The 13,338-nt window shown below is 36.5% G+C and overlaps 1 protein-coding gene and 1 non-coding gene across 3 annotated transcripts in view; one reads left to right on the top strand and one right to left on the bottom strand.

Moving 5' to 3' along the window:
• The first annotated feature begins 313 nt into the window (after positions 1-313).
• WNK3 (WNK lysine deficient protein kinase 3) overlaps positions 314-13,338 on the top strand; it is a 144,954-nt gene continuing 131,929 nt past the window's right edge. For both annotated transcript variants that reach the window (XM_027096790.1, XM_027096789.1), the window contains exon 1: positions 314-962. In XM_027096790.1, the coding sequence (XP_026952591.1) occupies positions 426-962 (537 nt within the window). In that variant the 5' untranslated portion in view covers positions 314-425. The remainder of the gene's footprint in view (positions 963-13,338) is intronic.
• Positions 8,885-8,952, bottom strand: LOC113614950 (small nucleolar RNA SNORD52). Its single transcript, XR_003430791.1, has one exon. It is a non-coding gene; the product is annotated as a small nucleolar RNA SNORD52 (small nucleolar RNA).

The following is a 13,338-nucleotide window of genomic DNA, read 5'->3' as shown; positions in this document are numbered from 1 at the left end:
AGAATTTTAAGCCCCTTGGGGAAAAAATATGATGGATTGATAGAAGGGTATGAGAACTAGATTGCTAACCAACGTTCATGCAATATGAAGACTTATTGAGCTATATGCCAAGTAGTCTGCTAAGCACTGAGGACTACAGTGGTAAACAAGATAAGACACAGTCCCTGGAGTCTGCTGGTTGCTAAGATTGGACAGAAAAAAGAACAAACTTCTTATTAAGAAAAAAGGGATTAAACAGTCAGGTGACTTTTCTCCTTAATGATTTCCTTTGTGTGGTGATTTTAATATATCCTTTTTCCCCCTTCAGGTTGCTATGGAAACATATGACCACATAAAAGGAAGTCTATTCTGATAATTCTGTTACCTGAGATGCAACTGGACTGAAGAGTGGAACAGGAAAAATTTTAGTGCCAACCTTAATTACAATGGATACTGATTCAGGAGGGCCAGCTAGCACAGAAGATTCTGAGAAACCTGATGGAGTTTCATTGGAAAACAGAGTTCGTCAGGTTGCGGCAACTTTGACCGTGGAAGCTAGACTAAAGGAGAAAAACAGTACCTTCTGTGCTTCTGGAGAAACTATAGAAAGGAAAAGATTCTTTCGAAAGAGTGTTGAGATGACAGAAGATGGCAAAGTTGCTGAATCTTCCTCCAAAGATGAGAGAATAAAGACTGCAACAAATATTCCAAGAGTAGAAAAGCTTCCTACAAATGTGCTAAGAGGCAGACAAGAAGTTAAATATGAGCAGTGTTCAAAGGGAATGTCAGAATCCTCAAAAGATTGTTTCAAGGAGAAAAATGAAAAGGAAATGGAAGAAGAAGCAGAAATGAAGGCTGTAGCTACTTCTCCTAGTGGCAGGTTCCTGAAATTTGACATAGAGCTGGGAAGAGGAGCATTTAAAACAGTATATAAAGGACTGGACACTGAAACATGGGTTGAAGTTGCTTGGTGTGAGCTGCAGGTGTGTATACAATCTTCTTGGTTTTAATGCATTCCAGTTTTAGCTGGCCTGGGCTTCTGAGTGATCCAGTATTAAAATGTATCATGGATTAAAATAAAACGAAGGACTTGTCCCCACATCCCTGAAATTATGCTCCTTTCTTAGATCCTCTTAGGAGCTCACGCCAAACTTTTGTTTTTCCTGTTGTTTTCCCCTCTGTTTTAAAGGGAAAAAGTCTATTCTGCCTTTCTTTGGGGAAATGCCCCTAATTCATTACCCTTAGGAAATTCCCGAAACTCTTAATGTCTCATTTTGAAAACTTTTAGTAAATGTATGCCTTATGAGTTGATTGTTATACTAAATATTTGAGAGTGTGATATGTTAGGGATATATGCAGTATGATATTTCCCATCTCTCTTTTTCTTTCAACAAACTTTTGGGGGTTCATGTGTTGTTTTTCAGAACAGGAAATGGTTTTCTTGTTTCTTTGAGGGCTTCTAGTAATATAAACTCCTCTCCATGCCTTTGAGTTTACCTCAGAGAGGATCTCTGGAAGAAATAATCACCAGAATCTACTGAGCTTAGTCAACTGGAATGTTGTTTAGGAAGGAGAAGTGGAAGCATCAGAAGACTAGTTGAATTACCTAGATATTTGTTTCCATAATAAATGTTTATGTGGTACTTGTAACTAATGAAGGACTAAATGGAGACAGAACATCATAGAAACGATTATAATAGGAATAGTTTCAGACAGATGTAGGTTAAACCTAAGGAAAAGCTTTGTGACCTCAGCCAGCTCATGGGAAATGGTCAGTGTTCACAATAGGTGCTTAAAATTAAGATTAAATAAAGCCAATCACTAAGTACAGGTTTTTTTGTTGTTCAAATTCCAGTGGTCTCTGTGTGTGGGTGTGTATGTATGTACCATGATTTCACACCTTCTTAATTTACTATAGATTGCCATTTAGATAGGTTGAAATTTAGTCTTGGTCCCTGCATTTCTAGGAAGCCTTTTGTTTCAAAACTTTACTCTGTTTTTTTCTGTTTTTTAAAAAACTTTACTCTCCTTTTGTTTCAAAACACTCTGTCAGTGTTTGCTTTGTATGCAGATTCAGGAGACTACTGTCAGAGACTGAGATTCTGTAAGTCTGGGGTGGGATGCAAGACTGCAATTTTTTTTTTTTTTTTCAGTACTCGGGCCTCTCACTGTTGTGGCCTCTCCCGTTGCGGAGCACAGGCTCCGGACGCGCAGGCTCAGCGGCCATGGCTCACAGGCCCAGCCGCTCTGCGGCATGTGGGATCTTCCTGGACTGGGGCACGAACCCGTGTCCCCTGCATCGGCAGGCGGACTCTCAACCAGGGAAGGGAAGGCCAAGACTGCAATTTTAACAAGCTTTCAAAGTGCTTCCAGTATAGGAGGTCCCTTGACGACTCTTTGGAATGCAAGTTACCTAGCAGTCGAGCCATTCCAGTAGTTCTTAAAAGATGTGTGCATGTGCTGTGTGGGGTTTGCTTGGTTTTCTTCTTACCCCCTTTTTACCCTTTAAGAATTTTATTTTAAGGTCTGTGTCACAGTAGGAATATTAGATACTGCGAGTAAACAAACATTAAGATCGCCTGAAATTATACTACTTTGAGGATGCTTTAAACATTTCAGTATATATCTTTATGGACTCTTTCTTTTGCATAAATGTATATATGACTGTATGCCACCCCATGGAATTGTACTGTTAGGTTTGAACAAAACCTTTTTTTAACTTATCATGAACATCTTTTCATTACTGGTAATTGTACATTTACATCATTATTTTTAATAGATGCCCTTATAAGTTATTCAATCTATTGTTGGACTTCTACATTTTTCTCCGATATTTCACTGTTATAACCATGGTTGTGATCAGTATCCTTGCATATATATATATATTGAAAATTATGTAAATTTTAATTTAATCTCTGCATTGTGATTTCAGTAACACTCATCTTTTTCTGGAGTGGGGGCCACAAAATGTAAAATATTTACTATCTGGTCCTTTGTTGTTGTTATTGTCATTTGCTTTTTTTCTTCCAGTTTTATTGAGATATAATTGACATACAACACTGTGTAAGTTTAAGGTGTACAGCATAATGATTTGACTTAAATACATCATGAAATGATTATCACAGTAAGTTTAGTGAACATCGTCTCAAATAGATACAAAATTAAATAGAAAAAATATTTTTTCCTTGTGCTGACAACCCTTAGGATTTACTCCCTTAACAATTTTCATAGATAACATACAGTAGTGGTGTTATCTTTAGCATGTTGTACATTACATCTCTAGTACTTATTTATCTTATAAATCTTTTGACTGCAGTAACACTCATCTTTTAATGATACTCTGTTTGTAAATGGGGGAGATAATTTCCATTCACTTGGTAGTAGGACACATAGTGAAGATATGTCATATATTTTGCAAATTGTGTACTCTAGCTGTGCTAAAGAATGTTTAGGTAAAACTTGAAAATATTTTAGTGGTAGGAACTGCCTAGGGGAATACCTTCTATTATTCACCTGTGGAAAGGTTGAAAGATCCCATAAAGTCTTACTACTCCAAGTGTAGTCTCTGGACCAGCAGCATGGACATCACCTGGGAACTTGGAGCCGCAGGTTCCTAGGCCTCATCCCAGACTATTGAATCAGAGTCTACCTCTTAGTAACATCTGCAGGTGATTTGTATGCACAGTAGAGCTTGAAAAGCACTGAAATAAGGGACTAATTCCAAGAGCTAGCTGAATCAGAGGAGGAATTCCCTTAATACACCAACATGAGCTTTATATCATTTATACTGATTCCTGGCATCCACTCCAGACTTTCTAAATTAGAATCTTCAGGAGGTGAGGCCCAGGAACTTACTTTTTTTAAGAAATTAATTAATTAATTTTGGCTGTGCTGGGTCTTCGTTGCTGCGTGTGGGCTTTAGTTGCGGTGAGCAGGGGGGCTACTCTTCCTTGTGGTGTGCGGGCTTCTCATTGCAGTGGCTTCTCTTGTTGCAGAGCATGGGCTCTAGGTGTGTGGGCTTCAGGAGTTGTGGCTCGCGGACTCTAGAGTGCAGGCTCAGTAGTTGTGGCACACGGGCTTAGTTGCTCCGTGGCATGTGGGGTCTTCCCGGACCAGGGCTTAAACCCGTGTCCCCTGCATTGGCAAGCGGATTCTTAACCATTGTGCCACTGTGGCACCACTGTGCCACAAGTTCCACCAGGAACTTACTTTTATTATTTATTTATTTATTTATATTTTTTATGAAGTTTTATTTTATTATTATTATTTTTTGGTCACACTGTGCAGCTTGAGGGATCTTAGTTCCCCAACCAGGGATCGAACCTGTGGCCCCTGCAGTGGAAGCTCAGAGTCCTAACCACTGGACCGCCAGAGAATTCCCCACAGGAACTTACTTTTAAAAGTTCTCCAGGTAATTGGATATATAGCCAGATTTGGGGATCTCTCATGTGGAGCAAATGTTGTAAATTTTAATTTACAAAAATAAAGTACATTTTAATTTATACAAAGAACAACAATTGCAGTCTTCTATTCTGAAAGGAATGTCAGAATTAGTGGACTTAGTTGATACAATTTTTGGATCTCATGTCACTTTCTGCATATTTGGAATTAGGAAAAACTAACTTATTTAGAATCCCAGAAGGATAAGGGCATCATCTTTTAATTACTTTCCTGTGAGTAGTATGCAGTTTGTAATGTACAATTTCTCATATTTTTTCTGTAAAGTCTTACTCTTTATTATATAATTAAATAATTTTGTTGAAAAACATCCCAGTGAGCAGTTTAAATGTTTAAATTATTCTTGATTCTTTCCCAACCTTTGTTTATATATATATATATGTGTGTGTATAATATATAAAATTGGTGTGTCTATACTTTTGTTATCAATTTGACATATTTTCTATTTATTAACATCATTAAAATATGTAAACTATATTTTATTGCGTACACACCACCTCTTAATCTTCTCCCCTGAAATTTGGCAGTTTTCTTTCTTAAAATTTTATTTTTGCATGTTTGATGTGAAATTCACAGCTCAAAAAAAGGTTTTTATACCTTTTTCTCTTGATGGCATTTCCGCCTATTGTAGATACTTGAGCCTTGTGTAACAATTCTTAAAAGCCTCATATCCATTTATTTAGAATACATGGACTTTAGGGCAGTGCAAAGAACAAGGAGAGACAGATTTTACTGCTGATATTTGACTTTGAGGATGTTGAAAACAAACAAATCCTTTGAAGATGTGGGTCAGATTTAGGATTTGGCCATAAACATTTGCATTTCAACAGTTTGTCATATTTTATGGTTTCTATAATTTGATTTTTAATGCATTATTGGGAAGAACCTGTTGTTCTTTGTAAAGAATTGTAAATTACTTGGTAAATTGGTAATTTATTGTGAGTGAGGGCTGTCAGTCATACGTTTTATTTAGAAGACTTTTAGTTCATGATGTTGAAAGACCTGGTCACATGTCACTAAAAGACCTGTTTAGTAACTTTTAGAACGAGTCAGTCACAAGAGTTTGTAATAGTTTTCTCCTACACTAACAACATGAAAATCAACAACACCTTGCTTTTACATATGGAAACACAACCAGTTTTTGCTTTACTTCCGCTAGCATGCTTGTCATTTGTTTTCTTGATGGAACTGAGTTTTCATATAACGCTATTTTCCAATTGAAGGAACATCATAGATATGTAAAATTTTTTGTTATTTGACTCTTTCTAAAATGTATTTGAGTGTGCTTGTAATAAGCTTCACTGTGGGGTCAATTCTGTGATTGTGTGTTTTTCAAGGTAATTAAACAGGCCTTCTTTAAGTAACATCTAACAACTAGACCTCTAACAAGTCAGCTGTAGTCTCTGAACTGAACCAAAAATGGCACTGAAAAGAAAGATTTAAAAAAAGACATAGTTGACTGTAGCAAGTTGATGTGTTGAGTGAGCATTCTAATACACTTTGATTATAGTAATGAAGATATTTCAAGCAATGCAGTAGAAGTAACAGTTTAAAGATCTGTACTTTCATGCCTAAAGTATCTTATCAAAATTGTGGAGGAACTTGTTTCTGTTTTATTTTCATTTATCAAATAAAAACACTTTGGGGAGAAGTATATTTTTAGGCAGACGTACATTTAATTGTGAAATTAGAATTAGATAATAATGTGAAAATAGCTGAATTTCCAATAAAGGAAAAAGTAATTAAAATATATGCTAGAATTTCTGTTTCTGAATAAATATTGTTGTCTAAAGTATTCACTCTGGGATATTTTTGCTCTTAAAATATTTTTGTTATGACCCTCTTGGAAGTGATTCCAGATTCTGTTAGAGCTACACAAGAAAATGCTTCATTACATATAAGCACACCCTAAATAGTGTTATTCAGTTTTAATTTCCCACTGTCTTCATCAGACCCAGCCCTCAAAGTGCAATACTCTCATAGGCAAAGAATGATTACATCGAAGGGAGGAGGGATAAAACTTGCTTAACTATATATGTTCTAGTTTCTTTGTTTAAAAGCTAGTCACATAACTTTATTAAGTATAAACCAAAGACAGATGTTTTCATAAAATGACAAAGGGTGAGAGTGGCAGGAGACAGACTTGGTCTGGGAAATACCATTAATTTCCCCAGTTAGTTCAATGAGTTAGTTTTGAGCTAACTATCTGCTTGATAGATAACAAATTGATACATCTAGTTGGCTGAATGAATAATTGCACCCCGAAGATGTTCATGTCCTAATCCCTGGAACCTATGTTACGTAACATTGCAAAATGGATTTTGCAGCTACGATTAAACTAAAGATCTTGTGATAGGTAGATTATCCTGGATTATCTGGGTGGGCCCAGTGTAATCACAAGGATCCTTTTTTTAAAAAAGTATTTATTTATTTATTTGGCTGCGTTGGGTCTTAGTTGCGGCACGCGGGATCTTTCGTTGCGCCACGCAGGCTTCTCTCTAGTTGTGATGTGTGGGTTTTTCTCTCTAGTTGTGGCGCATGGGCTCCAGGGTGTGTGGGCTCTGTAGTTTGTGGCATGCGGGCTCTCTCGTTGACGTGTGCGAGCTCAGTAGTTGTGCTGCACAGGCTTAGTTGTCCTGCAGCGTGTGGGATCATCTTAGTTCCCCGACCAGGGATTGAACCCACGTCCCTTGCATTGGAAGGTGGATTCTTTACCACTGGACCACCAGGGAAATCCCACAAGGGTCCTTTTGAGAGGAAGGATGGCCATTAGTCAGAAGGAGATCTGATAATGGAAGCTGAGGTTGGAGTGATAGGAATATGGGCAACCTCTAAAAGCTGGGAAAGACAAGGAAACAGATTCTTCCCTAGAGCATACAGAAGGAACACAGCCTTGCCAACACCTTGATTTTAGTTGAGACTCATTTGGATTTTTTTTTTTTTTTTTGCGGTACGCGGGCCTCTCACTGTTGTGGCGTCTCCCGTTGCGGAGCACAGGCTCCGGACGCGCAGGCTCAGCGGCCATGGCTCACAGGCCCAGCCGCTCCGCGGCATGTGGGATCTTCCTGGACCGGGGCACGAAGCCGTGTCGCCTGCATCGGCAGGCGGACTGTCAACCACTGCGCCACCAGGGAAGCCCTCATTTGGAGTTTTGATCTCTACAATTGGAAGATAATAAATTTGTGTTGTTTTAAGCCACTAAATTTGTGGTAATTTGTTATAGCAGCAATAGGAAATGAATACAGTACACATAGCTATGATTTATTCATTTGTTCATTCATTCAACAAATAAATATTCAGTACCTACAGTGTACCAGAACTGTGCTAAGTGCTAGGGATGTAATGGGGATAAAAAGCAGACACAGGCACCATTTTCATAAAGCTTACAGTAGAGGTAGTTTATAGTCAGTAAGAAGAAGGCTTGGAGATTGGAATTAGTGAAAAGATGAAAGGGCTGTTAAATATAGATTTGTTTGAAAGAAATGGTAGGGTTGGGAAGAGCAAGCGACATGGATACTACTCCTTTACTACTTAGTTTTCTTTTTTATTTTGAGATAATTTGCTACTAACAGAATAGTTGCAAAGATAGTATAGAAGTTCCTGTATGTCCTTCACTCAGTTTTCCCTTATGCTAATATTTTAATCAGAGAACATTTATCAAAACTTAAGAAATTAGTATTACTACAGTACTATTAACTAAAGTACCGAACTTGTTTGGATTTCACCAGTTTTCCTACTGGTGTTCTTTTTTCAATGGTATGATCCAGTTCAGGATCCCACATTGCATGTAGTTATGTCCCTTTAGTCTCTTCCAATCTGTGACAGTTCTTCAATCTTTGTTTTTCATGATCTTGAACTTTTAATGAGTACTGCTCAGTTAGTTTGTAGAGTGTTCCTTAATTTGGGTTTGTCTTATGTTTTCACATGATTAGATTTAGGCTATGAATTTTGGCAAGAATACCATAACATTTATTCATTGGAATTACCTCTTAGTTTTGTGTGGTCTCTTCTTAAGTATGACTGTTAAGTTTCTGAAAACCCAACAATTGGGGAAATTTGTCATTGAGGAACTTTAGTATATCTTAAGTTATAAATAATGGTGTCATACACTTTTGCATTTATCAAAATTAGTATTAATTGAGTACTTATGCAGGTACTTAATTTGAATATTTTATTTAATCTTGCAATAGTTATATGAGGTAGGGATGATTAGTTTTCAGGTGGTAGAAGTGAGGTTTAGATACATTAAGTAACTTTCCCAAAGGGGTAGAGTAAGGATTTATAGTCCATCAATTGTATATATAAAACACTTACATAGATGATTTAAGAATTTCCTCCTCATTACTTATTTGAGCAGATCACTCTTTCATGTTTTTAACCATTTTACAACAAATGATTTCTTAAATGGACACTGTTTAAAATAAGATTCTTTTTTTCCCCCCCAAATGAGTTAGAACTTAATTTTGGGCTTCAGGACCAGCGTCAGAGACTCTAGTCTGAGAAATCATCATTCCTGTAAAATAAGGTTCTTAACATTAAACTAACTGCTGAAGCTCAAAGGGTACTAGTTAATGGTGTCATTTAAGGACACTCTCTGGCTTGGGGGCTCTGAGGAACAGTTTCATGGTTGGGTTGCCATGGTTCAGTGTCTGGCCTTCACCTTTTGTCAGTGTCTAGAGGTGGTTGGACACGTTGGGGAGACTGACTTGTGCTAACTCAAATGCCTAGGTTTAGGACAGAAATTTATTAATTTAGAATGAATTAATGAATTAATTTTATCTGATATAGTTGTTAGGTCATATGGTCTAACTGGTCTGTAGGTTAGATACATGGGAAGCTAAATTATAATCAGAAGCTGGCTTAGTAAGTACAGAGTCAGAACAAAGGTACTAAATGTTCCTGTGTGTCCTGCTAAAACAGTATACTGACCGAATGAACTGGATGCTCAGGTCCTAACTGGATGAGGACATCCTCTTTGTTCAACAGTACTGGAAGACAAGTGAACCTGGTTATGTCTGTGGTTCATCCCCCTTTCCATATGTTATCTTTATTACCATCGATGAGCACTTTTCTTTAGGTATTAATACATACCATTGCTGTCTAAAAGCTTTAACATGCTCGTATGGCCAAACTGTGATTATTATATGCTGATTTCTTGATTAATACTTTGATGTTACCATTTACAAATTATAATTACCCTAGTGTGTGTTTATTTCATTTAGTTTTACACATATCTCTCCATGGAAAGTGTTTTGTGAATGACGTATCTGAGGTCATTACTGTGAATATTGTTTCTGAGAGGCAGAGCTTTGAACTAGGAAGTACTTGGGATTCATAACACAGCAGACCTAAGTTCGTTTGCCTGTGCCAGTTAGGTACCTTGGGCAAGCTAAGCAGTTTAGCATTTTGGAGCTTTACTTTTTCACTTTTTTAAAAAAGAAAAATATAATAAATATTACTGATATCCAAAAAAAGAATAATAACCTCATATTTATCCAGAATATTCATTGATATTTAAGAACCATTTTGAAGCCTTCATAGCATTCATCTTTACTTGAACAAGTTATTTTATAATACAGCTTTTATAACAATGTTGATGATTTCTTCCTTTTTTCACGTTTGCAGAAACAGATCCACATAGCCTCTGACTTGGTTCTGTAGTTCATTGTTGGTGTTTGCATTAAGAGACATAGCTGATAACGCCATAGTTTACCTTTTGGAAACTAAATGCTTCTTATCTTGAATAAATACATATGCAGGTTAGTCATGTTGGTATTGTGCCTTGTCTCAGGAAAGGTTTTGCATACATTTTTAGCATTCCGTATATTATAATAGATTAAGTGTTTAGTTAACATGAGGACAATATTTCTTTTTAAAGAAGTGTGGAGTAGTTAAAATCTGTTTGGTAAATTTGTATTTGACCTCTATTATATTTATCAGCCATATAAATTAATATTTGTAACACTGAAAAATTGATATTTGATGCTATTTTTTGGTGACCTTACTACTGGAGACAGTAGATTTAGGGATCATTTTTGTAGACTATAATTTTCCGACTCTGTCAGCTCCATTAACTGTCACTGCTCTCTAGTTTGCCTTTTGTGGTTCATCACTCCTTTCTTGAGTACGAACTCTACTCATTGGCGACGTGTGAAAATTACCTTATCAAAGTGGTTATCATTAATACAATAGAGTGTGTGTGTGTGTCTGTGTGTCAATCTGTCTGCGTTTAAAGGAGGATTACTATAGTAGCTGAAAACTTTCCTTTGATTTTGGTGCTAGTTTGACAGGTTTACTTTCCTCTCACTGAATTAGAAGTGGACCTTTGAAGATCTTGGCCATACCTTTTTAGTGGACTTTACCTCCAGCATTATGTCTGGGACAGCAGTTGTAATTTTGTAAAGCTGTTTACTCTTAATGCTGACTACTTTTGATCCATAGGATCAAAGGATAAAGTGGAGTAATTTAGTTTGGTACATAAAAGACTTGTGCTCTGCTAATTTAATCAGAAGGCATCAAAATTTATTCATTATTCTTCAGAGTAGATCTGCTGATCTATCATGAGAGGATGACTCCTAGCTAATTACAGGGACATTTAGGATTTATTAGTCATTTTAGGTTAGCTAGAAAAGCATAAACACTTTACTTGTTTCCAGCTCTCTTCTAAGTTTGTTGTTCCTTGCTTTTGTTCTTTGAGTTCCTTAACTCTTTTTTTTTCAGGCTTTAAAAAATATTGAGATACACTGTGTAAGTTTAAGGTGTACAACTGTTGGTTTGATACATTTATATATTGCAATATGATCACTATAGTAACGTTAGTTAACACCTTTATCATGCATGTCACATATTTATCATTTCATTTTTGTGTTGAGAACAGCCAAGATTTAGTCTGTTAGGAACTTTGAAGTTTACCATACAGTATTGTTGACTATAATTACTATGCTGTATATTAGATCTCTAGAACTTATTTCTCTACTAGTTGTAAGTTTGTACCCTGAAATAACATTCCCCTACCCCTCAGCCCCTGGTAACCACTATTCTACTCTGATTTTACAAGTTCAGATTTTTAGACTCCCATATAAATGTATGATATTTGTAATTTGAAGGGATATCTGCATACCCATGTAATGAACATTACATACCCATGTAATGAACATTGCAGCATTCACAGTAGCCAAGATATGACAACAACCTAAGTGTCTGTCAACAGAAGAATGGGTAAAGTAGATGTGATGTGTATACGTATACAATGGAATATTATTCAGCCATGAGAAAGAAGGAAATCCTGCCATTTGTGACAACATAGAAAGACCTTTAATGCATTGCTCTCAGTGAGATGTCAGAGAAAGACAAATACTATAAGTTCCTTAACTCTTTTTTAAAATAAATTTTTATTGTGACAAAATGTACATAACATAAAATTTACCATTTTAACCATTTTAAGTGTACAATTCAGTGGCATTAAGTACGTTCACCTTCACTACCACCCATTTCCAGAACTTTTTCATCATCCCAAACTGAAACTCTGTACCCATTAAACAATAACTCAGGTGTCCATCGACAGATGAATGGATAAAGATGTGGCACATATATACAGTGGAATATTACTCAGCCATAAAAAGAAACAAAATTGAGTTATTTCTAGTGAGGTGGATGGACCTAGTCTGTCATACAGACTGAAGTAAGACAGAAACTTACTAACACATAAATATGGAATCTAAAAAAAAAAAAAGGTTCTGATGAACTTAGGGGCAGGACAGGAATAAAGATGCAGACTAGAGAATGGACTTGAGGACACGGGGAGGGGGAAGGGTAAGCTGGGACGAAGTAAGAGAGTAGCATTGACATATATACACTACCAAATGTAAAATAGATAGCTAGTGGGAAGCAGCTGCATAGCACAGGGAGATCAGCTCGGTGCTTTGTGACCACCTAGAGGGGTGGGATAGGGAGGGTGGGATAGGGAGACGCAAAAGGGAGGGGATATGGGGATATATGTATACATATAGCTGATTCACTTTGTTTTACAGCAGAAACTAACACAACATTGTAAAGCAATTGTACTCCAATGAATATGTTAAAAAAAAAAAAAACCTCCCCATTCCCTACTCTTCCCATCCCCTGGTAACCACTATTCTACTTTCTGTCTCTATGAATTTGTCTATTCTAGGTATCCCATATAAGTGGAATCATACAATATTTGTTCTTTTGTGTCTGGGTTATCTCACTTAGCGTAATGTTTTCAAGATTCATCTATGCTGTAGCATGTATAAGAATTTCATTCCTTTTTAAGACTGAACTTGTATGTATATTCCACACTTGTTTTATCCATTCATCCATTGATGGACATTTGTATTGTGTCCACCTTTTGGCTATTATGAATAACACTGCTATGATATTAGTGTACAAATATCTGCTCAAGTCCCTGCTTTCAATTATTTTTGGTATATACCTAGAAAGTGAGATTGCTGGATCATATTTCAGTTTTTTAGGAACTGCCATACTGTTTTCCATAGCGTTCATTTTACATTCCCACCAGCAATGAACAAGGGTTCTATTTACTCCACATGTTTGCCAATATTTGTTATTTTCTGTGTGTGTGTGTGTGTGTGTGTGTGTGTGTGTGTGTTTAATAGCCATCCTAATGGGTGTGAAGTGGCATCTCATTCTGGATTTGATTTGCATTTCTCCAATGACTAGAGATGTTGAGCCTCTTTTTGTGTGCTTATTCACCATTTGTATTTCTGGTTTTGAAAAATGTCTATTCAAGTCCTTTGCCAATTTTTGAATTGGGTTGTTATTGTTGTTGCTGTTGTTGTTGAGTGACAGGAGTTCTTTTATATATTCTGAGTATTAATCCCTTATTAGATATAGAGTTGCAAATATTTTCTCCCATTCTGT

This window comes from Aethalodelphis obliquidens, unplaced genomic scaffold, assembly GCF_003676395.1.
Source record: "Aethalodelphis obliquidens isolate GAN/ISIS:26980383/991018 unplaced genomic scaffold, ASM367639v1 scaffold108, whole genome shotgun sequence".
In the NCBI taxonomy this organism is placed as follows: Eukaryota; Metazoa; Chordata; class Mammalia; order Artiodactyla; family Delphinidae; genus Aethalodelphis; species Aethalodelphis obliquidens.
This window is presented reverse-complemented; position numbering and strand designations above follow the sequence as displayed.